General features: G+C 45.7%; 1 protein-coding gene and 1 long non-coding RNA gene across 3 annotated transcripts in view; one reads left to right on the top strand and one right to left on the bottom strand.

Annotated features, from left to right (window-relative positions):
- Positions 1–27,773, bottom strand: part of SMAD7 (SMAD family member 7) — a 107,965-nt gene that overhangs the window by 32,439 nt on the left and 47,753 nt on the right. The window contains exons 1-3 of one of the 2 annotated variants that reach the window (XM_081213033.1): positions 15,065–16,638; positions 13,150–13,203; positions 4,659–4,733 (exon numbers count right to left, since the gene is read on the bottom strand). In XM_081213033.1, the coding sequence (XP_081069159.1) occupies positions 4,659–4,733; positions 13,150–13,203; positions 15,065–15,782 (847 nt within the window). In that variant the 5' untranslated portion in view covers positions 15,783–16,638. Of the gene's footprint in view, positions 1–4,658; positions 4,734–13,149; positions 13,204–15,064; positions 16,639–27,773 lie in introns of those variants that run through there. The other variant, XM_081213034.1, reaches the window with a different exon arrangement.
- On the top strand, positions 16,838–18,420 carry LOC308597445. The gene is made up of 2 exons (XR_014012993.1): positions 16,838–16,966; positions 18,106–18,420. It is a non-coding gene; the product is annotated as an uncharacterized lncRNA (long non-coding RNA).

The following is a 27,773-nucleotide window of genomic DNA, read 5'->3' as shown; positions in this document are numbered from 1 at the left end:
ATTTATACCCCACCCATCTGGCTGGGTTTCCCCAGCCACTCTGCATTGCAAGCATCCACAAAACAGTTGCTTTGGCATTATGATTTCAATAATCGCGCCCCCGATTAACCTCATTGGTTCATTGATTTTAACCGTTTCACATGACAGACTCACAATATGGAACTGCTATAAGTGAGGCTAATATCCCTTTCCCCATGTTCTTCCTCCATCCCCACCACAACTACAAGGGGGGGGGGTGCATAATGTCCCCTCCCTCACATCCTTAGTGCTGCCCCTGAATTTCTGAAGCAAGGAACTTCCTTCTTTGCTAACAGAACCTAGTCACTGGCTCCCTGGAATATTTAACGCCCTAAGAGATTAAAGTTCCAGATCATGTAGGGAGTAGAAAAATCTGCAGGTGGAAAGCCACAGGAAGGGTGACCCCCACCCCAAGAGTGGGGCAAGGCTACACAAGTGATGGGAGATTACATGAGGGGTGATGCCTAAAGAGGTCCAAAGGTCCATCGTGTGCACCACTGAAAAACATTATGGGAAGGTAGGACTAAGTAAAGAAACAAAAACAAGAACAACATTGCTAGATTAGATCCATCTGCTCCCAACATTCTGCCATCAGCATTCGTAAGGCCTCTGAAAAGTTCACAAGCAAGGTATGAAGCCAACAGCTGCACTTCTGATGTGCAGAGATACACTCTCGCTGAACCATTTAGTTCATACAGCTAATAGCTACGGAGAATCTTGTTCTTCGTGAACTTGTCAAATGCTCTTTTCTTCTTTTTTTTTTGCAAGCCTTCTAAGCTAGTGGCCATTGCTGCAAATGAATGCCATAAGTTCCCATAATGAATTCCGTAAGCTGACCATGTGCTCTATATACTGCCGTTTCTGCGCCTAAAAAAAGGACTTGCTTTCGTCTGCCCTGGCTGAACCTACTCTGTTCCCCATAATGCTCAATGTGGCATTCAGATCATCTCAGATGTACACCTTTTAAAGGCATGTGAAGCTGCCCAAGAAAAGCTGAAGGCTTGTCTGTGTTGGGACAATACTTGGCATCTTACATCTTACCATTTGAAAGGTTAAGTCACACAGCAGTGAAAGGTTCTGTAGACGGGTCACCATATATATCTCATGGTGCCAAGATGATGGATTAGAAAAAAAGCGAGGTAGATTTGTGTATACATATGAGAGAAAGAGAGGGGGTACGTAGACATGGTCTGTGTGCGAGAGAGACAGAAAGCCTATGTGATGTGTGTGTAAGAATTTGAAAGAGAGAGAGAATGTCGTGGCAGGTAAGTTTGTTTGGTTTGTGTGTTGAGAGCAACAGAGCTCCTTTGGGAGGAAGGAGGACATACATTTAATAACAAATAAGCAAACAAACAGATGGCTCTGACAACCCATTTTGTAATTGCTTGGGATAAAGTGAGAAGGCAACTGGCCTCGCTCATTCATGGGAGGCAATAGGAAAAAGGAAGAATATGTGTGCTTTTCAGTGAACCATCCCCTACTTAAACCTAGAGAAGTTATTACTACTGCAGATAAACGTAAAGTACCCTAAACGCCCCTGATAATAGCTCATGAAAAGCCCTGTTCAAATACGCTCTCTAGCAACACATCTCAACTGTGCAAAGGAAGAGAAAGTTAGCTTTGATGAGCTGCTCCAAACCCTGGGCCCCAATCCAAAGTTAAGCACTTTTAAACCTTAATGTTTGCAATGGGTGGGAGTCAAGCATGTGCTAAAATTTCCTGACTGGACTTTTAAAACGCTTAGCTATGCCTAGATAGTGTTTTCCCCCTTTTGCCTTTTAGACTGCAGTCACCTCCTCCTCCTAGGGAATTTCCAGAGGCACACTTCGAGATTTCCAGTGGATTTGGTAGAAAATCAGGCAAAATTCAGAACAAATGCTCCTTCGTGCAGCAGGTATTCAGCTTCTGCTTCAGAGCTCGCCATTTCCTTTGTGACTTAAAGCACTCCCTTCCCCTCCTCATTAAACTGTAAATATCTACAAAACATGCAGTTAAAAAACAACACACACATTTTTTTTTTATTTTTTTACAGATTCCCTTTTTAGAGTGGGAACTTGGCTCTCTGGCATGCTAAAAAAACTCAGAAGTCGCCAACACACACACACACCCTAAAATTACAGAGGGATAAGATCTATTTCAATGAGGCTTCGAGTGCGGAAGACGGCAACTGGAAACCTCACTGAAAGCACCAGTTTTCCACTTTTCCCCTGCATTACCTAGTGAGCCCCACTAAGAAAGCATTCCACCACCAGGCAGGCGATGTTATTTCCTGCAGCCCCATAACGCCCCCCCCCCGCTTTCCCTCCCCTTCAGCAGCAGACTAGACAGACCAAGATGTTATCAATGCGCAAATGCTTTCAAAAAGAGTCTCCCTTTAAAAGCTAGTACTTCCTTTGCTTATTTCATGTGGTATCCTGAGAAACTAAACCGCACCCCCTCGCGTACTCACGCATGTTTTTCTGTCTCTTTGAAACCACCTAGCTGTGTTGTACTGATTCTTTCTTTCTTCTCGTTTTGCCCCCCACCCCTACAGATGAGGTTCAGCTTTTTGCAGAAGGAGGCCCTGCTGAAAAACTAGAACCACAAGTTGCTCTCTTTTTTTCAAGAAAGGAAAAACAAAGGCTAACCTGCAAGTGCCCCCACTTCTCTCTCTTTTTCCTCTCCTCCTGCTCATTTGATTAATTCTCATTAGGGCCCTTTGAACAAACAGAATACTCCCCTCTCAAATGACACACAGGCAGGGTATGTATTACGCTAAAAGGAAAGCAAACAAGTCTCACTTAAATATAGCCATGCTGCTTGCAATTCCTGGAGAGAAAGGCACACGCACCATATGCGCACTCACCACCAGATAGCCGACATATTTCTGACATTCCGGTCTAGGGCTAATGAGCGGAGGAGCAGAACCATTCCACAAACCATAAATCAAGCCGGGACTCCTTGGCGAAGGAATATTTGTCTTCTGAAAGGTTCACAAGCCCAGACAGGTATTTTTGGGGCACTAGCAAAAAAACACACACACACACACACAAAACCAGGGGCATCTCAAGGAACAGAACTACACAAGCAGCAAAAAAAAAAAGGAAGCTTTGAAAGAAGCCGGTCTGAGTAAAATCAAGGTTCAAGCTCCCTCAGCTTCAGCTCAGGATTGCGGCCATAAACATTACAGGCAAGTTAGAAGTCAAAGGGATATTTGAGGGACAACAGCTCTCCAAACCAGGTGCCTTGCGGCCTCATGATGCTCGTTTAACAAGACTTTTTGCAAGAGACCCAGCCATTCCCATTCCCTAGAGTTCTGGGCCACCAAAATGTCTTACAGCCCAACCAGAATCACTGAAATACCAGCCCAAACTTGCAACCTTTGGTGGGGGGGGGAGGAGCCTGCTCTGGCACACCCATGCAGTGGACAGTATATAATTTAACTCTCATTGCATAAATCACATAGTCAGACAATGCCCTCAGCTAACTGCTGTGTTGCAGCTGCCAGCCTAGCAGCAGTCTTTGTCTAGGATCACAACCAGCTCTTTTAACAACGGGGGTTGACTGTGAGGTTGTTGGGCCAGAAAGATAATGCGAGGGAAAGGTGGCTCGTGTTGTCAGCGCAACCAGGAAATACTCTGGGACTATTCAACACCGTGTGTCACAATACTACAGCATCACACAAAAGTGTTGTATGGTGCCAAATCAGGAAGAGATGCTCCACACTGCAGGAGAATCTTGCATGTAAAGGCACTATGGCTATAAAGTTGCCAGCTACCATCAGCAAAGACCTACACACTTAATAATAATTGCTGGTACAAAAGTATATAGGAAGCTGCCATACACAGAGTCAGACCATTGGTCCATCAAGCTCCGTACTGCCTACACAGAGTGACAGCAGCTCTGTAGCGCAGTGTGGACTACAGTCCCCACCATCCTTGACCATTGGTCCTGCTAGTTAGGGGTGATGGGAATTGTAGTCCACAAACATCTGTGGAGACCAAAAATTTACTTTAGGGTTTTAGGCAGGAGCATTTCCCACCCACCCCTGAAGACAGACCCACATTGGACAAAAAGATTCCTTCACTGCAGGGGGTTGGCTAGATGACCCTCATGGCCCCTTCCAACTCTACAACTCTATGCCAGGAACATGGAGCCTTCTGCATGCAAGGCCCCTGTGCACAGAAAATCTGTGGCAACCGATCACCTGGACACCTAGGAACTGGATGCTGACCACTGAAAATATGAAATGGCTCTTCAGTCCTTTGCACAACAGGTCCATAAAATAGTTATTATCAGTCTTGATTATATTCTTTGATGGAACCGCGATTGAGGTTCGATTCAAAGATCTAGATTTTTTGCAAGCACACACCTGACTTTTCTGCTGCTGAACTAGTTCAAGGCATATGCATCTGCTGGGGCTTTTCAGACAACCGAGTTCCCAACATCTGCATGACTGCATTCATGAGAGGGGAACAGAACAGGCTGTGTTTGTCTGGATCTGTCCTACCAGTCAACACAAGAGAAGAGATGGGTACCACTTCAGCCACGACAGGGCAAACCACAGTGACAGACATCTGCCGGATCAGAATGTTAAAAGTTTTGCTAAACGTTTATAAAATGTACAACAGCAAGGGCACGAATGAAATCCTGTTTCTTACCTGAAAGCCCCCCAGGGGCCAGATAATTAGTTCCCCCTGTCTCAGTGGAGGAAGGCACAGAGTCTGGACAACTTGCTGCAAGAGAAAAGGGAAATGAATTAAGAAACAAGCATGACGTACCACTTCAAAAAGAGAGAAAGAAAGGCACACTGCAAACAATGTCTCCAGCCAAATGAAGCACATTCCAGAGCGTTTAGCAGGAAGTTATTACTAATTGTCTGCACAGAGACACTGCAATTCTTCATGATACATCCACCCTAACTCATCACCCATGTCTAGGCTCCACTCTGCCACTTAATCACATTAGTCAATGAGTACAAGATTACAGACTGGCTGGAATAGTCTTCTCTTCCCCTCATCCCTTCTTTTGTTTGGCTGGTTTTCTTTTCTGGCTGGTCACTGGTTATTGAAATATCCATCTTGCCATGCTTAAGCCATGGCTCAAGATCAAAAGGGAGTTTTCACTGGCACACTACTGATTTGCGTTAAGGCAGTGAGTTGACAATGCAAAACTGAAGAAGAACTGGGGGGCATTTTGCCAAAGACATACCTTTCAAAAAATACAAAAACTGTCCTTGTTTCCATATTATTTCAATAGGACTCTTCCAAATGACGACCAGCCTTTGCAATACTTTGTCTGGGCAAACTATGTCTGACAACCAGTGGAAAAGCCTCCACCAGATGCATCCATGAAAACTTGCGCCATCATAAAATTGTTAGCCTTTGAGGTGCCACAAGACTATGGTGTTTTTGATGCAACATGGCTACCCTACTACAAACTGTTATGTAATGTCATTTTAAAAGAGTCTTACGGAAAAACAAGTGCTGGAGAGAGAATTTTCAAGTTCCTGGCAATGAAAACTCAAGAGTTTCTGTGGTTTTGTTTTTTAAGAAACAAAACAAACAAACAAACAAAACAAAACAAAGTTTGATCTGCTCTAGGAGAGGAGAGTGAAAAAAAGTCTACAAGTCACATATTCTCAAACAATTCCCACACCACCAGGGCCTAAGGAAAACTGGAGCCCAGCTCATAAGACATAAATCCAAATCTAAGCGGTTCAAGTCCAGGAGAGAAATAAAGGAAATCAAAAGCCGATCTAAGGATGTGCCCAACCTCAAGACAAGCTGGCAAACTGCCAACATGGCCTATGGCTACATGAAGTTAGGACACGCAATAGCTGCAGCACAGCAATGGACACATGCAAAAACATAAAGAGTCTTTGCCTTCAACCCCTCTCTACCCATCCCTCCAAGTTGTTTTTCCAAGAACTCACTCCTGAAAAAAATAAGAGCAGGAACACGTGTATGTGTGCGTATGCGACTGTGTAATCTCATTTTATCAGAGTCAAGTATAACCCTGAACAGGAATATACAGTTTAACAGGATATACTTAATCAAACTGAAGACAATGGGGCAGACAGGAAATTGAGTTACTTGTGAAATACTGTATACTATACACTTTCTAAATGTACAGTGTTTTCAGCGTTCTAAGGAAACGGCCTCTTGTTTTATTTTTTTAATGAGACATCGACGCTTTGCCTCTTGCTCTACATCAAATGCTTCGTCCTTGAGATGGCCCTAATTCTCACTCCAGGTATGAGCTGGAGCCTGGGCTGTACCAGATCAGACCTGGGGGTAGCGGCGGTAACTGACATGGTGGAATGCTCCACTCTCCACCGCATGAACCTCCATTGGCAAACTCAAGTGGTACAGCCCAGGTAACATAGAGCTAGACCCATGCAAAGAGTATGAAAAAGCAGAGGGGAGCTACTGAACATACCGAGGGAAGGGACAGAATGATGGCCAAGTCCCAAACTGTAGCTCAGGGGTGAAGACTACGTGGCCTTGGAGGTGCTGGTGAGCTCTATCTCCCCCATTCCCTGACCCCTTAGTGGCCACACTGATGGAAGCTGGAGCCCAGCAAGTGTGGGGCGCAGGTTCCTCCACCTGTCTTGTAGGACTTCCAAACCCAGCTCAACAGTGGGACATCTGTTGCTTTGCAACCAGTGTGGCAGAACATAGGAAGATGCCTTATGCTGAATCAGACCCTCTGGTCCATCTAACTCAATATTTGGCTACTGGCAGCTGCTCTCCAAGATTTCATAACTGCCTCTCCCAGCCCCACCTGGAGATAAAGATGGGACCTTTTGCATTCCTGACAGATGCTCTGCCACTGGGCTAGGCCCTTCCTGAAAACCTCAGACAGGGAGTATGCCTTAAACGAAGACAGACTGCTGGTTCACCTAGCTCAGTATTATCTGAACTGATTGGCAGGAGCTCTCCAGGATTTCGGAGCAGGTGGTTTTCCAGGCCTTACCTGGAGACACCAGGGATTCAACCTGGGAGCTTCTGCATGTAAAGCAGATGTTTCTACCCACCAAGCTACAGCCCTTCCCAGTTTCTCCCAACCTGATGTTTCAGAATTAGCAGTTTGATTTAATACTGTGGGCCATTGATGTGACTGGAGGCTTGAGATGCCCCTTTCAGTACCAGAGATCACATTGCAATTTGGGAACCTCTTGGAAAACAAGGGAAGGGAGAGGATTTTCCGAAGCTAAAGTGGGGAAATGGCATGGAGCAGGTAGGAAGGTGGACAAAGGGGTCTCCAAAAACCTAGGAGACATAAAGGATAAATGAGCAAAGGGCCCACAACAATGAAGCCAGCAAAAAAGTACAACTCCGTCACACACAGGATAAGGGTATTTCGGGTATTTAAAAAACTGAACACCAGATCCACGCCGTACATTCAAAGCACTCTCGGACCACTTTAACAGTCATGGCTTCTCCAAAGGATCCTGGGAACTTGTGTATTATTCCCATCCCTCTTCCCAAACTATAGTTCTTCAGATTCTCCACAACTGTTATAAAGTGGCATAAGAGTGCTTTATGTGAAGGTGATGTTGGCTTTCAAAAATACCTAGGCTTGGTCATTGCCCCACACACAGAGCATCCACAAAACCTATTATTATTATTATTATTATTATTATTATTATTATTATTATCGTGGGTTGATTAAAATGCAACATGTGCCAATATCAGATTCAGCTCTTCTAAGCACTAAAACGAATTATAATCATGATTCCTGCTCTATGGTTTCTCCTTGGAAGAGCATGGTGTGGCAGGCAAAGGAGATCTGAACCTGGACCAGACGCCTAGAGTGTCTATCCCTACTCAATCAGCAAGCAAACTGGGTGGTCTTGGGGCAGTCATCATTTCTCAGTGTAATATTCTACCCTTCACAGAGCTGCTGGGAGGATAAAATAGGATTGCCATGAGCATCACCCAGGACTAACTGGAAGGGCAGCTGCAACCATGATAGCTGGTAGGATAAATTAAAGCAGATAGGCAACACAGAAGTTGTTTTTCTCTGGTGCACATATATGTATGTTTGCAAGTGTCTCTGTGACATGCATGCTCTACATCAGGCATCCCCAACCTTCAGCCCTCCAGATGTTTTGGACTACAGTTCCCATCATCCCTGACCACTGGTCCTGTAGGCTAGGGATCATGGGAGTTGTAGGCCAAAACAACTTCAACTGTCAGCTGTCCACATTTCCAGCTACCAGCCATCAATTCTAGAGTAACTAGTATAGAATATACAGTGGTACCTCCGGTTGCAGACAGGATCCGTTCCGGAGATCTGGTCAGAGCCCGAGGTTTCCGCAACCTGAGGACCGCTTCTGCGCCGAAACCCGGTAAAATACTTCCGGGTTTGCCGCGCGTGCAAACCAGAGGGTTACGTAAACGGAGGTACGACTGTGTATTGTTCTCAAGATCTTCACCTATGCAGCTCAAAAAGGGAACTCTTGAACCATCATTTGGTGGTACACATGGCACCAGCCTCTCTCTCTTCCCTGCACCGAAACTCCTGCTGTTCAACATGTATTGACTCAACATCCATTGCCTATAGCTTTGCAGATTCTCTGCTCTGCCTCACATAACCTCTTTGGAAAAACTGGACTAACAGTACACATCTGCATATCTTATTAGGTTGCTCTGAAGTTTTCTACATTCCTGTTTAGAAAGGCTTTGGGAGACATCCACGAGGAACACCCTTTCGCAAGCAAAGGCAATTCAAATAATCTAACTACGCAGGCATGTTGGTGCTGCAAGCGCAGCGGCTTGTTGTCAAGGTGATATTACCAAGAGCAGGGCTGGGGGAAAGAGTTTTGCATTCCTAAGCACCAATTTGGATGCAAGGCACCCAACAGCAGAGAATGGGGAACCCTTCCACATCTTGTTGTGGCTCCAGCTCCCATCTAGCTCCAGGCAGCATGGCCAATGAACAGGGATGATTTGAGCTGTAAGCCGCAAAACATCTGGAAGACCAGGGGTTCCTCATCCTAAGGCAACAATCAATGTTTTCATTAGTACAGTTGCTCTATCAGCAAAGGGAGAAACTGCACTGATTTAGAGTGCTGTACCACTTCAAAACACAGTGCGTTCCAATCTGCACTGTCCCCAAATTGCTCCAGCTGAAGCACCAGGACTACTCTTGTCTACTGAGGCTCAAGCAAACAGTATTTAAACAACAGTTTTAGTAAAGGGAGAGGGGAAAATCACAGCAGAACATAGAAATGATATAGAGACCAACTGACTTCTCTTTTGCTCACTCTCTCAATCCTCACAATGGCCTTGATTAAACAGGAAGTCAAATGGGAGTCAGAGGTTGTAATAACCACCTGTAATGACAGACTTATGGAGTATTTTTGTCTCCATGCTCCACGTGCGACAATATTCAGAGTTCAACTGCCAAGCGGACTTAAAGGGGGGGGGGGCTTTTCATTTCCGACCGGGTCCATTAATCACTTCCCATTGGCCGATACAGAGAACTTTTCCTTTCAAAACGGCACGTTCACATTCTGTGGCTTTTTTTTCTGTTTACACACAGTTTTGCTACCTTATGTCAACACTTGCTAATGAATAAATATATCACTCCACTAACTGAAAATGAGGCCCTGGCAACAGCCGGCTGGATGTTTAAACTCCTGCTAATAGATTTATCCTAGCATCTTTACCGGAAACCAAATGGCAGGCCCTTAACCATTCTTTCCAAACAGCTCTGGTGTTGCCAGATATATGCCCACTCTTTCCAAATTCCCCTGGGTCTGTGCAACAGACAGCAATTAGCAATAAATAAACAAAAATGTGCTTTTTTAAAAAACACACACACACAAATAACAACACTGACACCTCAATCCTAACCACTTTTGCTTGGAAGTAAGTCTCCCTGGCTTTGCTTTGTCCAAGCAGGTGTGTTTAGGATTGCACTCTTGAACCTGCAATAGTGTGCAGACTTCCTTGGGATAAAGCCTGATCAAACGAACTAGGTTTTAGTTCAGAGGAAATGGCCGCAAGATAAAGCAACACCATTTTGCATGGCACATTTTAATGGGACAGCAGATTCTGAACCCGTCCTCCAGCCGGAAAACCAAAAACTCCTGCAATGTATCCTCTGATTCCCAGGAATAACATTATGGCAAGGCCAAGGCCAGCCTAGCTCTGTCCATTGACCAGCAGAGGTTGGACCACTATGGCGAAAAAGCCATGGCCCCAACATCTCAGCCTGCCCTCAACACTGGCTACCAGCATCCTGGGAACAAAACCAGAATTTGTTGGCTCTGCCTTGTCACTGGCTCTGCCGCCACCTCTCATACTGCCTGCACTATGAGTCCTGTAAGGGACTGTGGCAGGAAGCACATTCTGGCCTCAGCCACCAGTCAGGGCTGCTGGGTCAGTTGCCAGCTCCTCTATCCAGGCAGCAAAGGCCTCCAAGGAAGGGAAGATCTGTCTGGCCCCAGACGAATATCAACGCCTGTTTACAACTCACCACATTGTTCTGTCTGGCGCTGTCAAGCCAAGATCTCTCCCTCTCTACCTTTTCCCTCCACTCCCCTTTGCCTTGTGTGTCTTGTCTTTTCGGTTTGCAAGCCTGGGGGCAGGGCCCGCCTCTCGTCATTATTTCGTTTTTTTAATTGATGTGAGCCGCTTGGGAGACAGCATTTGTCTGAAAAGCAGGCTAGATAGATAGATAAAACAGCACCACCATTTTACAAATGAGAAACTGAGACTGAGCGAAGGTGACTTGCCCAAGGCTGCACCGAGAACAGTTATTTGATTGCAAAGCGTCGCAGCTTCAAGTCCATTCTGGCATCCACTGGAGCACAGCTGGCTAACTGCAGCCCCTGTCTATAGGTGCCAGGTCAGGTTTTGCAACACTGCAAAACAGACTCCCCAAATGTAATCTTTCCCCCTTCTTTGGAATGAATGGCACCCATGTGGTGCAAAATAAAATGGGTGCATTTAAGGATGCCATGGGGTTTGAACCTGTTATTTCTCTTTCTTCGTCACACTGCAATGTGACAGACTGCTGGGAACCTGTTATGATAGATACTTTAGCATCTAACGCAACCTTGGAGTGGGCATATGTCTGTCAGAAACCACACACTATTGCTTGCTAAAGCGAGTAATAAATTGTGCGTTGCAAGGATTGCAAACCATGACATTGTCATCTCAGTGAGCACATCTAAATGATGTTTCCTACCCCCTTGCAAATCCATTCTCCCGCTTGCACATGGCATAAACAAATGTCAGCAAGATGCGACGACCTTGTGTAGTGCATGTTTCCTCTGAAGTAAGAAGCCTTGTATTCAATGATCCTCACTCCCTGCAGAAGAACTGCAGACCAAAAGAGAGCTAAACACCTCAACACACATAAAGTTACAAAAATAACAAAGCAAGGGAGGTGTCCACAGCTGTGCTTCAATCACTTTTAGTATTTTAAGAAATTATTGTTGTTGTTTATAATACGGGACAGCAGCATAGTGCTTTCAAGGGTTCAAAGTGTTTCACATGCAATATCCAGCTGTAATCCTAATAAACCCTGGAAGAGAGGCAAGTCAGTGTTATTAGGCCCCAAATTGCAGATGGGGGAATTGAGGCTGAGAGTGATTTGCCGGAGGCCACGTTCATGGCAAAGAACTGAACTAAGCACTTCCTGATTCATAGCTCAGTCAGTCTACACTATAACAGCTCTCGTAAAGGTCTCTGCCTGCGAGGAGCTTACAGCCTAAAGTGGTCGGACACTGAAGAGGGAAACTGCAATCTTGTACATCCCTGGGGATTAACCATGTTTAAACTTGACAAACTAGCCAGATCCAGGGAACTGAACAGTAACAAGTTTTATTTCGGTGGAGCAGAGACTAGTTTCCTGGTGCTGCCTGAAACTGGGCCTTTACAAAGAAGTCAATTTTAAAAACCTTGCTAACTCTATTGACTCGACTTGACATCAGGATGTAATCAATAGAGACAACTGCTCTGCAATCTGTATTTTGGTCCATTAATCTTTGGGAGAGATATGAAGTGGCTTTGTGGAATTTTATTTCCCTCCCCCCTCAGTTTCATCCACATTTCCGATTTTCACTAAACCCTCTCTCTCCTCTCTCTCTCTTCCACAATGCCAGCCTATTTATCTAGCACAGGGTGAGCCCTGCTGCCAGCCAAAAGTTTATGCAGACAACCGCAACAGCGTTTGGTGCCAGCCTCGAATGGGCTTCTGCCCTGGCAGCCTGCCATTCAATTACAAGCAACCAAGGATGCAGGGAGAAATGTGCTAAAAACATCTGTGTGCCCCTTCATAATTCTTTTTCGGTGTGCTCTTACTTGTGCCAAAAGCAGGGTTTTCAAGCAAAAGTGAAATAACAAATAGGACGTTTCAGGAAACCCGTATTACTCGAAATCCACTCATTCCATTATTCACCAATCAAAAATAAATAGTTTTCTATTGTTACACCTTCTGCTCCTGCTAAAACATTACAGGAGAAATTTCAGGATGACATGAAGCAGGTGTTCTTTTTGTTTGCATTTTAACAGAAACCCAAGTTTGTTTTCGTTTCCAAGGGACGAGCTTGAAAGATTTGGACTGCAGGTTTAAGTTGGGAGAGTCTGTCTCCCCTGAACTCACTTTGGTCTTACATCTGAGTAAATTATGTGCAGGAACAGGTGAGGAACCCTTGTTCCTCTACAGCCTCTTTTGGACTTAAGATGCAAATATACTTAGATCTCAATCAGACTGGAAGTAAACCCCATTGACTTGAAAGGAACTTATTCCAAGTAAGGAAGGCAAGCTTAGAAAAACCCGTGGCAGACTCTTCTTGTGAAAGCTGGTGGGTTTAAAGAACAAAGGCTAAAATCCCACAATCCACACTTATTCAGGAGCAAATCCCACTTATCTTAATGCGGAATTGCTTGTGATTAACTGTGTAGGAGTGCTAGGAAAGCAAACAAGAGCTGAAAAAAGCAAAACAAACCTATGGATTCTTAATAATAATAATAATAATAATAATAACAACAACAACAACAATACAATCATAAGGAAAGAGCCACGAGCATGCAATGTGGGGAAAGAAAACTGCCTTCCCAGGAAAAAAAAGTTTCCAAGTTTCCCATCCCAAAAAAATGTTCGGTTTGTTTTAAAAACAAGTCTACTTACCAGTTGGTTTGAGAAAATCCATTGGATATCTCGAATAAGGAGGAGGGGGAGACTCTGGAATTAGAAAAGTACAGAGAAAATAAAAGCAGAGCCATGAGAAGAGAGGAGGGGGGAGAGAGAGAGAAAGATAGGAACTTATGATAACAGTGGCATTCTTGTAGCAAAACTGTTTGTCTTAGCTCTGGGGGTTGGAGGCAGGGCAGGCTAGGCGGCGATTGCCTTGATATTTAACTGTCAGATAAACAAAGGGGGCCGGCTGGCGCCAGTCGCTCGCACTATCTGCTCCTCTGGCTGTCTCGAGCGGGGCCTCCTTGGCTGGGCTGAAACACTCCAGCTCTGGAAATCACCAACTGATCCCGGCTCCCTGATAATCCCCGGCTAGCTCTCCGCATGCACATTTAACATTTCACAGAGAGCCTGGGGGGGGGGAGAGTGGGGAGAGGAAAGAGGGCGGGTGGGATGGCTGCGGGGGGGGGGGAGAGAGAGAAGGGAGAGTTACAAGTACAGAATTCAAGACTCACATTTTCCTCCCACTTTGAAAAGAACAACAGCAGCAGCAGCAAAAGAACTTCCCGGCCCTGCATAACTGGGCAGTTTTCTTCTGCGCTGCTCAAAAGTTGTGCCAAAGTTTTTGCAAGCGGTTCGGGGAAGAAGGGGGTCAGAGTGGGGGGAGTTTGCAGCCTCGAGGTTTTCATAGGGGGTGGGTGGGAGAGAGGGGTCGCTAGCATGACTTAAGACATACCAAAGCAGTTCTCTATCTCTCTCTCTCTTTCACTCACTCACTCACTCACTCACATACACAAAACTTGATGCAGGCTGTGAACTTTACACTCAGAAGCACACACACAAAAAGGGTTTGCATTGAGGATTCTTCGCTCTCTCCCCCCCCCTCAACCTTTCCAGTTTGGAAACCAAAAGGCAGCCTGCCCGGAGGAGGAAGGAAGATTGGTGCCTGGAAATTGTGTGTTGTCTTTTATATTATAGCAGCGAAGGAGGGCTGAGTGGGAGAATATTGGGGACGGCTGGCCAGCAAAGTGTTGGATTACTTTTGCAAACCTCAGGCTGGCTGGAGATCTGTATGTTAAAAAACGGGAGGATCTGGGGATGTATTTTCCAAAAACCAATCAGGACTTCTTTGATCCTGCACTATGCGTTACAGCTCCTTTGCATAAATAGTAAATCTGCACTAGGAAAACACAGAAGAATGTTTGATGTCGGATCCTGTCACCTTAAAACTAATGGCCTGGGCTTTTAAAAATGCATTTATTTACAGAGTGTGGGGGTGGGTGGGTGGGTGAGCCTTCTGTCATTGTTGCATGCTTTCTTCACTCCCCCTGATTGCAGGTCCAACAGGAACTTCAGACACTAAAACCCAGAACTGGGCAGGTTTGCAAAAGAGAAAGAAAGAAAAAAGGTTGTCCGATACTGTTCTGACTACTCATAGAAAACTCCCCTTGGGCTTCTTTCAAACCTAAAATTAAAAATCTCCCTGGGTATTTTATTTATTTTTTAACTTAGGAAAACAGACATATATGGGAAGCCTCTGATGCACAACAAAAACACAGGGCTTTTCTTTGACAGGGCATCAAAGCTTGAACTTTAAAAAAACAAACAAAGCTGAAATGGGCAGAGATACATACTCAAACTGGGTCCGTGGCCGAATAATATGGGTCGCCCCTTAATTCCAGATCTCAACATTTCCAGGGAATGATGCAAGGCTGTGCCCCCCCCCCGGAAAAAATTCCAATGCACCACAAAGACCGAGAGCAACTTAAAGAAGGCAAGACTTGGAATGCAAAGGCCTGACATTTCTCTCTTTTTTTTTACCGTCCAAAACACACACACACACATCGATGCACTCAGGGGGTTTTTGGGGGGTGGAGGTGGAAGGGGTTATTTGTAAAGCGGTGCCTACCTAGTTCACAGAGCCTGCTGAGGTGATAGGGGTTGCAGCAGACCAGGTCCGGGTGCGTTTTCCCATAAGATTCACAGCAACATAACCTCTTGACTTCCGAGCAGTGCCTGAGATCGGGCCACCGGAAGACTTTGCACAGCAGCAGAGGGAGCGAGTACCAATGCTGGCCCAGTTTGGAGTCCACCTTGGTGGGCAACAGGAGGCAGGAGGTCCGCGTGCCCCCCCGGGACTCCACGGCTTGCAGGAGACCCTCCAGGTGTTTCTCCTTCAGCCTCTTCAGCACCGAGTGGGTCAGCGCTTTCAGTTCAGCCTCCGATCCGAGGTGTGCCTTGGCGAGCTTCCCCGACTTGCCCATGCAGCAACCCCGGCTTCCTCCGCCGCCGCCGCCCGCCCCATGCGCCCGGCTGTCGGCGGCCCCCTCTCCAAGCTCGCCGCCTTCTTCCTCCCCGCCGGGCGCACGGCTCCGCCAGAGTCTTCGGACGAGCAGCGATCGTTTGGTCCTGAACATGCGGGACGAGAAGAAGGTTCCCCGGCTAAAAAACGGGCATGTCGTCCGCAACTCATGAAGAATCCGGGAGCCGAGTCCAGGCAGCCAGTAGAAGCAGCCTGAAATGATGGGGATGAAGTGGAAACAGAGGACGGAGCCGGGGGGAGATGGGGGCGCCGGCCGCCGCGCGCTGCCTGCTGCGGGAGACGCAGGCGAAGCAAGGTGAAGCATGCGCCAGTCTCTTGGGGAAAGGCTCGGGTTCAAGTCTGCCTTGCTCCCTCTCTTCGCAAATCCTTCTAGATCCACAAAAGCAACAGCAAAAAGGAGGAAAACCCCTACAGTTTCTTTAAAGCGTGCGTGTGGTGGGGTGGTTATCCACTTAAGGGGCAAAGAAAGGGGTCTGGGGTGATTTGGGAAGAGCGAAACATGCCCTCTGCCCCCCTCCCTCGGTCCAAAGAAACTCCACGGGATATGGAAGTATTTTCTTCAGCGGTGGTTCAAAGGAGAAGCCCTCGGGCGAGGTGATGCGGAGGGAGTTTCGTTTCCAAAAAAAAATAAAATTCTTTAATGTTGCAAAAAAAAGGCACAAGATTTTAGATCCTTAGGTGATCAAAGTAGGTGCTAAATCCAGCCCAAAAGTGCAGAAGGGGGAAGAGGGAACCTGGTGTTTACAAAAATGGGGATGGGGGCGAGCCAAAAACTAAAAAAAAAATAAGAGAATAATTTAGATCTGGTCGTTTCAAAGGAAGAAGAAAAATCTGTGGTCGAGAAGGGGGGAAGAAAATCCACAGTAAAACATCCAAAGATCCCCGTTCCTTTTCGCCCCGATAGGTCTGTTTTTGTTCGCCTCTTCCAAGCAGAGCTTTGCAGGAGCAGCTCTCTCGAGATCTGCGGATCAGCTCGCAGCACCTTGATCCGTTCGCTCCCTGGCGGCGTCTGCCCTTCCCAAACGCGCTTTGATCTTGCTGCTCCCTGGCGGGCTGGCCCCTCGCTTGTTTGCTTCCTTTTCCGAGCAAGAAAGGGAGAGTTTTTAAAACGCAGGATTCCGGGCCCCCCCTTCAAAGTTCTCCCTTTAAAAGATCTCTCCACCCACCGTCACCTTTTCCCTTGCCCTCCCCCCTTCTCCTCTGGTTCCAGGGGCGAAGGAGAAGGATGGGTCGGGGGACCGCCGGCGATCGAAAGGAATCCGGGAGAAGTAAGCGAGGACGCTCCTCTTAATGACAGCGGCGGAAAAAGTGTCGCCAGCCCCTCCTCCGCCTCTCCGGCAATGCCGCTCTCAGCTCTTGCGTCTGGCGGCTGCCTGCGCCGCTTGCCCTCCGCCTCCTCCTTCCAGCAGGAGCATCGCCTCTCTCGTCGACACACACCAGCACGCAGCAGAAAGCGAGAGGAGGAACCGGGCGGCGGCGGCGGCGGAGGCAAGGAGGGAGGGGGGGGGTGTACTATCCACCCAGTTCCTTTCGCCTGGGCTGGCTCTTGTCTTCCCCTCCCTTCCTTTTTCCGTTCCCTTCTTCCTTTCCCGAAACGCAGCAGCAGAGCCCGGCGCTTGGCTGCGCGCTCTCGCGCTCTTCCTCCACCTCTTTTCTTCTTCCCTCCCTCCTTCCTCCCTCTCCTCCTTCCCGGCTCTCCTTTTGCAGCTCCGCGATTTTGCAAAAAAAAAAAAAAAGGGGGGGGATTTCAAATAAAATGGAAAAAACCTTCGGGGGAGGGCGAGAGCTTTTTTTGCAAGGCAGAGGGATGAGGGGAGGTCACCTAAGCGGAGAGCCCCAGTGCGCCTCTGCCGCCTGGCTGGCTGGCTGGAGGGGGGGCGCGCTTGGGCAGCTCTCGCTTCTGATCCCTCCTCTCGAGACAGCCAGCCAGCTCGAGCCAGGCTCCGTCTCCTCCTCCCCCGGTTATTTCTCTCTCTCCCTCTCTCTCTCTTTCCCCCTCCCTCCTTCCCGATCTCTTGCCTTGCCTCGGTGGCTTCCAGACTGCGCAGCGGCGCTGCCCTGCCCAGGCAAACCCGTCGTCGTCCCCGTCCACCACCCCCCCCCCCGCGCCGCGCGCGCCGCCCGCCTCTTATCACGTGGGCGTCTAGACACCCTGTCGCTTTTTTATTTAAAAAAAAAAAAAGCACAGTGATTGTATTGCGCAAAAAAGGCATCGGGTTTCTGAAAGCTATTTTTTTTCCTCTTTAATTCCTGAAGTCTGGGGAGGAGGCAGAGCGGGGGGGGGGGAGAAGAAGGAGAGAAGGGAGGAAAAGCAGGAAAGGTTTGAGGAAGTGTCAGAGGAGGAAAGGAATAGAAGTTAGGTGCAGGCGTGCGCGCACGGATTACCCTCAACTACTATTACTTGCACAATGAGCAAGATTGGCTAATGGGAATTAGGTAGGGAGCCATGCTTAAAGAGACGAGAGTGCGCTCCACGTCAAATCAAGCCATTGCTGCTATTGCTATATTGTACTGCTATTAATTTACTGTGTTTATATATCAGGCACCATCCAGGTTTATGGTACTTTTGTGGGCTGGGGTAAGGAAAAGTCCTTTCCCCTAAAATATTTGCATTCCACCGTGTACAGGCTGCCCATCTCAGCTCATCAGGGTAAAATAACATCCAGAAGGACAGTAGCATAATACCTGTATGAAGTAAATGCCGCAACATAACCGGCAAGCTTCCAAGCTCACCAGGACGCTTCTTCAGACAAGATGATATAGTTTCAGGGGGCTTACTTCTCCCAGCTATGTGTGGATATGATTGCAGCCTCCAGGAATTTGCGAGTGATGCAAGGTTCTGTACTCTTGGCCTCAACATTCCCATCTGCAATATGGGAATAATAAAGCAAATCTATCTTATGCATGTGAAGTGCTCTAAACTAAAGTGTGAAGTATTAATATTATTATTATTACGTCTACACCTTGGGTGGGTAAACCAGGAATTTTAAAAAGTGCAAATGTTTTTTGCAAGTAACTAGGGAACATTCCATAAACTTTTCAGTCCCTTTTTATTCACTGAGGGAATTATGGGTGTGCTCTGATCTCTCCTACCACTAAAATCAATTGGACTTAAAATTATTTTAAACTGGCTGGACGGTTTGTTGCAGGGTAATTAATCCCTGTGGTTTCCCATGTAGGCTTCACTGGGACTTGGGAAAACTCAGAATAATTAGGCTCCAGTTTCCTAGACATATCCATAAAGTCTATTGAATAAATGAGCATTTGGCACTGTGAATTCTATAGTTTGGGAACCGATTAAACAAATTCATCCGCAGTAGTCCCACTGGGGAACTTAACACGGCCACTGCCATTAGAGATAGGATGCTGAAGTGTCAGGGAACTGCAACCCACAAAGGTTCTTGGGTACATTTTGCTCATATTTTCCTGAGATCTTGGAGGGTCCAGCAGGTAGGTTTTCTCAGCTCGGACTGTCCACTGATACTGGAGGAGAGATACCTTGAATAATAATAATAATAATAATAATAATAATAATAATAATAATAATAAATTTTATTTATATCCCGCCCTCCCCAGCCGAAGCCGGGCTCAGGGCGGTTAACAACACTAAAATAGTGCAACATTATAAAAACATCATAAGAATTAATTAAAATCAAAATTGATGGCAACCATAAAATAAAGTATTGTAAAAATTGCCAAAGGAGGAAGTCAGGCTGCGCCCTGACCAAAGGCCTGGTGGAACAGCTCTGTCTTGCAGGCCCTGCGGAAAGATGTCAAGTCCTGCAGGGCCCTAGTCTCTTGTGACAGAGCGTTCCACCAGTTGGAGCCGCAGCCGAAAAAGCCCTGGCTCTAGTTGAGGCCAGCCTAACCTCTCTGTGGCCTGGGACCTTCAGGATGTTTTGAAGCATCTACTTCAAGATGTTTTGAAGCATCTACTTCAGCTCATTTGCCCAATTTGACTGCAAGTTTTTGCTCGCTGCACACCCTGTTTACAGTGCACCAAGAGCTTAATTTAAGCGTGACTCTCCAGGTCACATAGGGACGCGGGTGGCACTGTGGGTTAAACCACAGAGCCTAGGACTTGCCGATCAGAAGGTCGGCGGTTCGAATCCCCGTGATGGGGTGAGCTCCCGTTGCTCAGTCCCTGCTCCTGTCAACCTAGCAGTTCGAAAGCACGTCAACGTGCAAGTAGATCAATAGGTACCGCTCCGGCGGGAAGGTAAACGGCGTTTCCATGCGCTGCTCTGGTTCACCAGAAGCGGCTTAGTCATGCTGGCCACATGACCCGGAAGCTGTACGCCGGCTCCCTAGGCCAATAAAGCGAGATAAGCGTCGCAACCCCAGAGTCAGCCACGACTGGACCTAATGGTCAGGGGTCCCTTTACCTTTACTCCAGGCCACAAGCTTGGAATTGGAGCTTTGTACCACAAATTATTAGCAGGATGTGTGAAGTGATAATAATGATTTTTAAAAGTTGTGGGCCTTTTGCAGAAAGATCTAGGGCTCAAAGATATCACTGGCTGTGTTCACACAAGCTAGGATCGCTAAGCGAGCCTTAAACTAGGTTCTTCTACTGCAGTGCCAAATTTAGGACAGTGTAGCAATTCCCTCACACAGGGTGCCAAGCCAGGGGGTGCAAAATTGAGAAGATCCAGAATCATAGAATCATAGAGTTGGAAGAGACCACAAGGGCCATCGAGTCCAACCCCCTGCCAAGCAGGAAACACCATCAGAGCACTCCTGACATATGGTTGCCAAGCCTCTGCTTAAAGACCTCCAAAGAAGGAGCTAGGATCCATTTTGGGGTGCCAAAGATCTATTTTGGGGTGCCAGATTTTGACCTCTATTATGAAAGATTGTCAAAGTCTGCTCCTATCTCTACTGCTGGCTTACATATCCTGGTTTGTTAGCAAGAAATAAGCCGCACAATCCAGGGTTTGGACATCAACTGTCTTGTTTCTAGCACTTGCACCATGGAGCAGTGTGTAGCAGCATGCTGCTCATTAACAACAAGCCAACAACTCCAGGGTTGTTGTCATGCAAATTCTATCAGTGTATGCCATCTGGGATTCAGCAATCTCGTTTTTGCATATTGCAGCCATTTAAACTCAAGTCTCTTGGATCTCGGCCCTATGAGCTCAATCAGTTGGACAAAAGAAAGTGGCCCGCCATGGGCGACGTGGTGGTGCAAATTGCTATTGCACCCATTTTATAGAGGGGACATTGAGGCATGGGAAACTCTTGATTCTCACTCGTGCTCATAAAGCCTGTTTTAGGAGAGCTCGAGAGGACAGTCTAGACGCCCTGACTCCTAGTGCTTCATGCTATTTGCCTGGCAAATAGTTATTGAAAGTCACATTTACGTGCATGCTGAACGGGCTTCCTAAATGTTAAGTGTGGTAATTTATGCTTTCACGAAGCTTATGGAGCCAAGAGATCAGTTAAGTGAGTTGCTTTGGGAAATGTAGGTAGGGCAGCGCCAAAGGTGGGAATTAAAAATAGGGTGTCCTCATGTGTCATTCAGTTTCTGGGCACAACTCAAGGTTTTGTTTCTGCCATTTAAAACATAACACCACAATCCTTTTCAAAAGTAAGTCCCATTGAGTTCCATGGAGCTTATGCCCAGAAAGTCAGCTGGTATAGAATTTTGCCCTAAATCTCTTAAGTCCCACATGTCTTTGGGAAAGCCTTTGGGAGCAGTGGTTCCATTTTTCTCATATACCAAAAGTTAGATCAATAGTTAAATGCAGCAGTACCTTCTCTGCAGTAGCCACCTCTGGAACTCCCTGCCTAAGGAGGTTTACCAGGCACAGTCTTTTTCTACCTCTGATCAACTGGCCAAGATTTTTTATGTTAAATGGAAAGTCCAGTTCATGTCTTGTGTGCAGAAAATCCCAGGTTCTGTCCCAAACATCTGGGAACGGTCCTGTCTGAATCCCTACAGAGCCGCTGCCAGTCCGTGTTCGATGGACCAGTTGTCTGACTCAGTGTAAGGAAGTTGTCTATATTCCATCAGTCATTTTTAGCCGCTTTGTCCTTAGCAGCTTTTATGGATTAAACTGTATCCGGCAGAAAGTGTGGGATACAAACTAAACCAGCAATGAAATTGCAACTGGCTAGGCAAGTTGGGTCATCTGGTGCCACTTAGCAGCATCTGATGTGTAGAACTTCCATGTTCACAAGCAGCGAACCTTAGAATGTCCGACATCCAGCACAAACATTGAGGAAAGGCTGTTGCCCTCATGCCCTGCTTGTAGGCTCCCTAGAGACCTCTTGATGGCCACTGCAAGAAACAGGATGTGGGACTCGATGGGTCTTTGTCTGATGCAGCAGAATTCTCCTGTAAGATTATTTCAGATCTCCTTATTTCAGAATTTCCTGGAGCATATAATGGAAGCCATTCATTTCAGAACCGCCCCCAGCTCCATGCTGCTGTAAATTTTCAGCTTATTTCCCCCCTGAATGCATTGACATCACAGTTCTAAGTCCAAGCCATATCCCACAATGCAGCTCTTCTTTTTTTCATTTAGTTTTCATTTATTTATTATATTTACATTTACTCCAAGGAACTCAAGGCGTTGTACGTGCTGCTCCTCCCATCTTACCAACATGGCCAAGTGGTGATTTGAACTTGGGTCTTCTCAGTCCAAGCCCAATGCTCTAGCTGCTTGTCTTGAATGCTTTTGTGCTATAAATAAATGCATTCATGAAATCATGCAAGGAAGTAAACAAGTCAGACACACCCAGGCAGCGGGGAGATTGTACATAAGTCATTGTGATCATCTAGCAATGCGCAAAGAAGTTCCGTTGGTAGGTCTGGTGAAATGCAAGATGTTCTCAAGGTGCCACCACTCCATGTTAGAGGCCATCCTCTATGGGCAGAAAGTCCCACGTCCTTCTCTAGTCAAAAAGGGGTCAGGTGATGTGGAAGACCTCCACCTATGCTTTGGAGAAACTTCCAAGTAGAAGTAAGTGATACTGGACTGGCTGGATTAATAGTTTGAGCTATATTATAACCATTTGCTCCTAGGAGTGCAGCAAAGGTGGAAAACATGTGCCCTCCAGGTTTTGAAGGACCGCAGCTCCCACAAGCCCCACCCATCCTGGCCAATGGTCAGGGATGGCCAAAGTTGTAGTCTAGGAACATCTGCTGGGCCACAGCTTCCCCACCCCCTGGAATACAGGATCAAACAAAGGCTGGTGGATCTCGCCCATCTCAGGGATAATTCGAATGTAAACATGAGTAGTTTGAACTTTTTTCGGTTGATCAGTGAAACGGATTAAAATGTAAGTTCGCCAATGCTTTGGTCTGGAAGGGCTTCCATTCCTTTAGCCGCTGCTTGACCCGTAGAAGAGTAGCTTCCACAGGAAGAATTCTACCTGCTGAATATTTCTCCGCACGATAGCTGGTAAGAGAACGGAAGCTATTTTGGCAGGTCAGCACTGGGTGTGAACTCTTCCAGAGCTCGATTCAAGGTGCTCCTTTTAACTCCTCATCTCAGAAGGCTTTGTTGAGGTTCCTCAAGAACAGGAGGTCTGTGTGGCGAATGTCCAAAACACTCATGTTTTCATTTGTGACATCAAAATGCTATAATGCTGACCCTTCTTCAGGCTACATTGCTGAATTTTAGGTTGGTTCTTAAGACATTAGTATTTCCCAAAGATCTTTGGTGGTTTGCTGGGGGGGGGGATATCATGTTCAAACTTCTCTTTTTTTGTTTGTTTGTTTTTTAAAAAAAGTTTTGATATCTGTTTAAATTATTTTAAATACATTGTTTTCATCCTAATGAGAACAAGCCTTTTAAGTAGCTATCTTTATCTCATTCTGCATTAATATTGGATTTGAAATTGGTTTTTTATATGGTGATGTTTCTAATCACCCTTTCGTATTTTTGTCGTCAATGCGTCTTACTGTATGAACAAATAACTAACACACCATTAAAACAAATTGGTTGAAAACAAATATTTTGACCAATTCAGGCATTTAAAAACTGATTAAAAGTGCAGAGCAATGTGTGTGTGAGAGAGAGATTCCAGCAGTTATAAACCAGATTCAAATGATGAAAAGCCTGGGTAACATAAAGAGAATGATGTCAAACACCAACAAGACATCAGAGTAGGTGCCAAGCAGGCCTTCCTAGGGAGAGAAGCTCATAAAGAGATGCTATGGCAATCCAGAAAGCCTCCTCTCTTATTTTATTTATTTCATTTACAAACCAGCTTCTCCTCCAGTGAGCGCAACAGTTCTCAATAGTTCTCTTCCTCCTCTTCAGAACAACTCTGCAAGGTAGGTTAGGCTGAGGGACAGCAACTAGTCCAAGGTTACCCAGGGAGCTCCATGGCTGAGTGAGGATTCAGACCCTGGTTTCCCAGGTCATGGTCCAATTCTCTTAACACCACACTGGAGAGACCTATCAGGAGTATGCAAGAACCAGTGGTACCAAATAGTATGGGAAACAGCCCTACTAGAAAAATTAGCCAATAAACTGAAACTGACACAGGGACAAATAGAAGAAGACATGTCTCCCCTTTATCACATACACAGCCCAACAAGACAACGACAAAAATCCACCAACAGCATACAAATCAATATGGCTAACCTGATCCAAAACACCCACCCACCCCACTCACGCATGAAAACAAAGACCACCACAGCCAACCACAAATGAATAACCACACCCTAGGCCAACCCCAACCTCTATCACCACCAAAGGAACACAAGTCAACAGCAAAGAACCTGCACAAGCGATGTTGACACCAAACCCTACATACAGTAAGTAAAATAGAAACATCGCCACCCAAACCCACCCCCACCCATCTTCTCCCCCCTCCACCTCTTTCCCCCTTTTCTTCCTAATGTCTCAACAAATGAAACTGATTTGTAAAAATGTTACATGGGGGGAAAAAATACAAGAGAGAGACATTGCAAACACTCTTAACACCACACTGGCTCTCTCTTCTTCCCAATCCAGCGCTTGTCCAAAGATCAAGCAATCTGATGGAGGGATTCAGGGGGTTTGTTTAAAATTGGACGCCCCAGCTGCCTCTATTTAAAAAACAACTTTTAAAATAATTATTTTTTTAAAAAAATCATAAAACTTACAAAGCACAGTAAAAGAACCCGTCTGAATTACAAACTTCATCCAATAAAACCAAGAGCTTGATTTGTAAAGAAGGGGGCTACCAGTCCCTGGGAATCACGAAGCATGAACTCTTTGCCACTGAATGCTTTACGGGTGGCCTCTAACACCTGTTAAGCTAGCTAAAATGTTCAGATCTAGAACAAACATTTGCTGGAAATGCAGGGAAGCTGAAGGTACATGGATCCACATGTGGTGGAACTGTAAAAAGATCAGACAATTTTGGGAAATGGTTTATAACAAGCTTAAGAAAATGTTCAAATGCTCCTTCCCTAAAAAACCTGAAGCCTTCCTGCTAGGAATTATGGGAAATGAAATCCCCCCAAAGTACAGGAGAGTCTTTTTGTATGTTACAGTCGCTGCCAGAATTCTAATCGCAAAAGATTGGAAGGGAGAGGATATCCCATCCAAATCAGACTGGCAAAATAAAATAAGAGAATACGCCGAACTGGCAAGGTTATCAGCAAGCTTAAGAGACACTACAGATAGAAAAATTCTCCAGAGAGTGGGATATTTATAGAGTTTATGTAAAAGAACATTGTCAAAAGATCAATCCGTTGGCCGGTCTTGATTGAGCTTTGGTGTGTAAATAGGATAATGGCACAAAACAAAATTTATAGTAAGTCAAACAATATGGAGAAAGTAAAGTTTAAGCATGTGTTTAAGGAATTCAAATCGGGAATGCAAGGGGAAGATCGGAGGTCTTGAAAAATTTAATCACAAATGGATGTGCAAAGCAAGCATTAGTTAAAGAATGAATAATTGTTTATTTTTATTTCTCATTTTGCCTGTAATATCTATTGTATACTTCTGTTATAAAGTTTTCAATCAATAAAGCACTCAAAAGCATGCAGGCTATGTGCTCAACAGCTGAACCCATTCAGAACTCTGGCAGGATTAGTGTCTTGGACTTGTCAAAATGTTCACCGCACAGGGCTTCCTTTAGTGGAAAAGATGCACACAGACCTGAAGACTAACTTTGTAATTCATCAATCAATTACAACTTTGAGGCTGAGACTTTAGCAGAAGGTAAGCCAGGCCTTGAGGGTAACAGTAGATCTCCTGTTTCAAGTTGTCTGGGATCTAGCCCCTTGGAGATATATTGGGGTGGGGGGGCAAATTGTGCATCTTCCCCAAGGTGACCACAATCTTTCCGACCTACTTCCTCATTACTGCATCAGAATATATCGAACAGTTGCAACTCACTCTTTTTCATCAGTATGATGGCTCAATGACCTAGATAAAGAGAACAGAGTTACTTTCGCCTCTCTTTATCTGATACAGACATCCGGCTTAGTTCAGACACACCTGTTTCCATATGCCTTACATGTTTTTATATATATTTTTAATGCTGAAAGCTTTCCAAAGTATTAACAGATTAAAAACATTTTCAGCGCAGTTCTCGTTTTTTTTTAAAAAAAACCAGAAACAGTTTGTACAGCTCTGTCTTCGTATATAAGTATTCAACTGGAAAATGGTGGTGGTTAATATGGAGCCAGACAATCTTTTGTCCCTGATCTGCTGTCCGCAGAAATAATAATAATCAAGGCTTCTGGTTCATGCAAATCCGTATTTCCAGACTGCACTTCCCAAGGGGCTTGCTGGAAATCTTGTTCCACAACTGCCTTTGAAGAGTTAATGGCAAGTGATAAACTCAGGTTAATTTGCAATGCAATTCAACATTTGGCAGACAGTTGGAGACAGGGAACTGTTAAACTAATTGTCTTACTAACGGCACCAGGGTGTGACAGAGCAAAAGCATACAAACACACACATGCCAAAGATATAATCCCAAACTCTTTTCAGTCCTGACATCATTAAGGTGCAGTAAGATTATTCTGCTTTCCTCTGCTTGCGCTGTTAAACCTGCAGTCCTCTGCACACTTACTTGGGAGTAAAAGGTAAAGGGACCCCTGACTGTTAGGTCTAGTCCTCGATGACTCTGGGGTTGTGGTGCTCATCACGCTTTACTGGCCGAGGGAGCTGGCGTACAGCTTCCGGGTCATGTGGCCAGCATGACTAAGCCGCTTCTGGCGAAGCAGAGCAGCGCACGGAAACACCATTTACCTTCCCGCTGGAGTGGTACCTATTTATCTACTTGCACTATGATGTGCTTTCGAACTGCTAGGTTGAGAGGAGCAGGGACAGAGCAATAGGAGCTCACCCCATTGCAGGGATTCGAACCGCCGATCTTCTGATCGGCAAGCCCAAGAGGCTCAGTGGTTTAGACCACAGCACCACCTGCGTCCCTAAATCATTGCACTTTACTCCTGAAGAAATCTGCATAGGGTTGTGCTGCACAATACCTTCCTTCCCCTCTATGTTTGGGAGCTCTTATCTTATCTAGTGGCTCATGTCATGATGATCTCCAGCTCAGTGTTCCAGCTACAGTGGTACCTCGGCTTACATAAGCTTCAGGTTACAGACGCTTCAGGTTACAGACTCTGCTAACCCAGAAATAGTACCTCTAAGAACTTTGCTTCAGGATGAGAACAGAAATCGTGCTCCAGTGGTGTGGCGGCAGCGGGAGGCCCCATTAGCTAAAGTGGTGCTTCAGGTTAAGAACAGTTTCAGGTTAAGAACGGACCTCCAGAACGAATTAAGTGTGCAACCAGAGGTACCACTGTACTCTGTTCCATTTCTTCTCTTCTCCTAGTTTACCATTTCTCTTCCACCCCCCGCCCCCCAGGTGTCTATCAGTATTCCTGGCCACTGTGCATGCTCAGTTTTCATTGGAGTCTTTCAGATTTATTTATTTGTTTTCATTCCTACCAGATGGGAATCCACCAAACCTGCTGATACTTCTTTCCTGTGCATAGCTGATACCTTTTGGTTCCATTAGGAACAACTAAATCATTATGATTTGCATTCTTCTTTTTCAAGGAAATTGTGGCAGGATAATGGAGATGTGATTTTGTTTAGCTGCATTTATTTCACTGAGGAAGTTAATCTCGTGTTTAACACTCCTCCAGTAATAGTCAGTGGGTCAAGAAAAAGGAGAGGTGTTTCTCTGTTGCTCTGTTTTTTTTTAATAAATATTTATTAAAGTTTCAGAAAAAGGAATCGCATTAAAGCAAAAAATACAAGAATAAAAGACAAAAATAAAAATACAAGAAAAATACAGAATAAGTACACAGATAAAAAATTAAAAAATA

This window comes from Podarcis bocagei (assembly GCF_964188305.1).
Source record: "Podarcis bocagei genome assembly, chromosome: 11".
NCBI classification, from domain to species: domain Eukaryota; kingdom Metazoa; phylum Chordata; class Lepidosauria; order Squamata; family Lacertidae; genus Podarcis; species Podarcis bocagei.
Note: the sequence above shows the minus strand (reverse complement) of the source record. Positions and strands in the feature narration are given on the sequence as shown.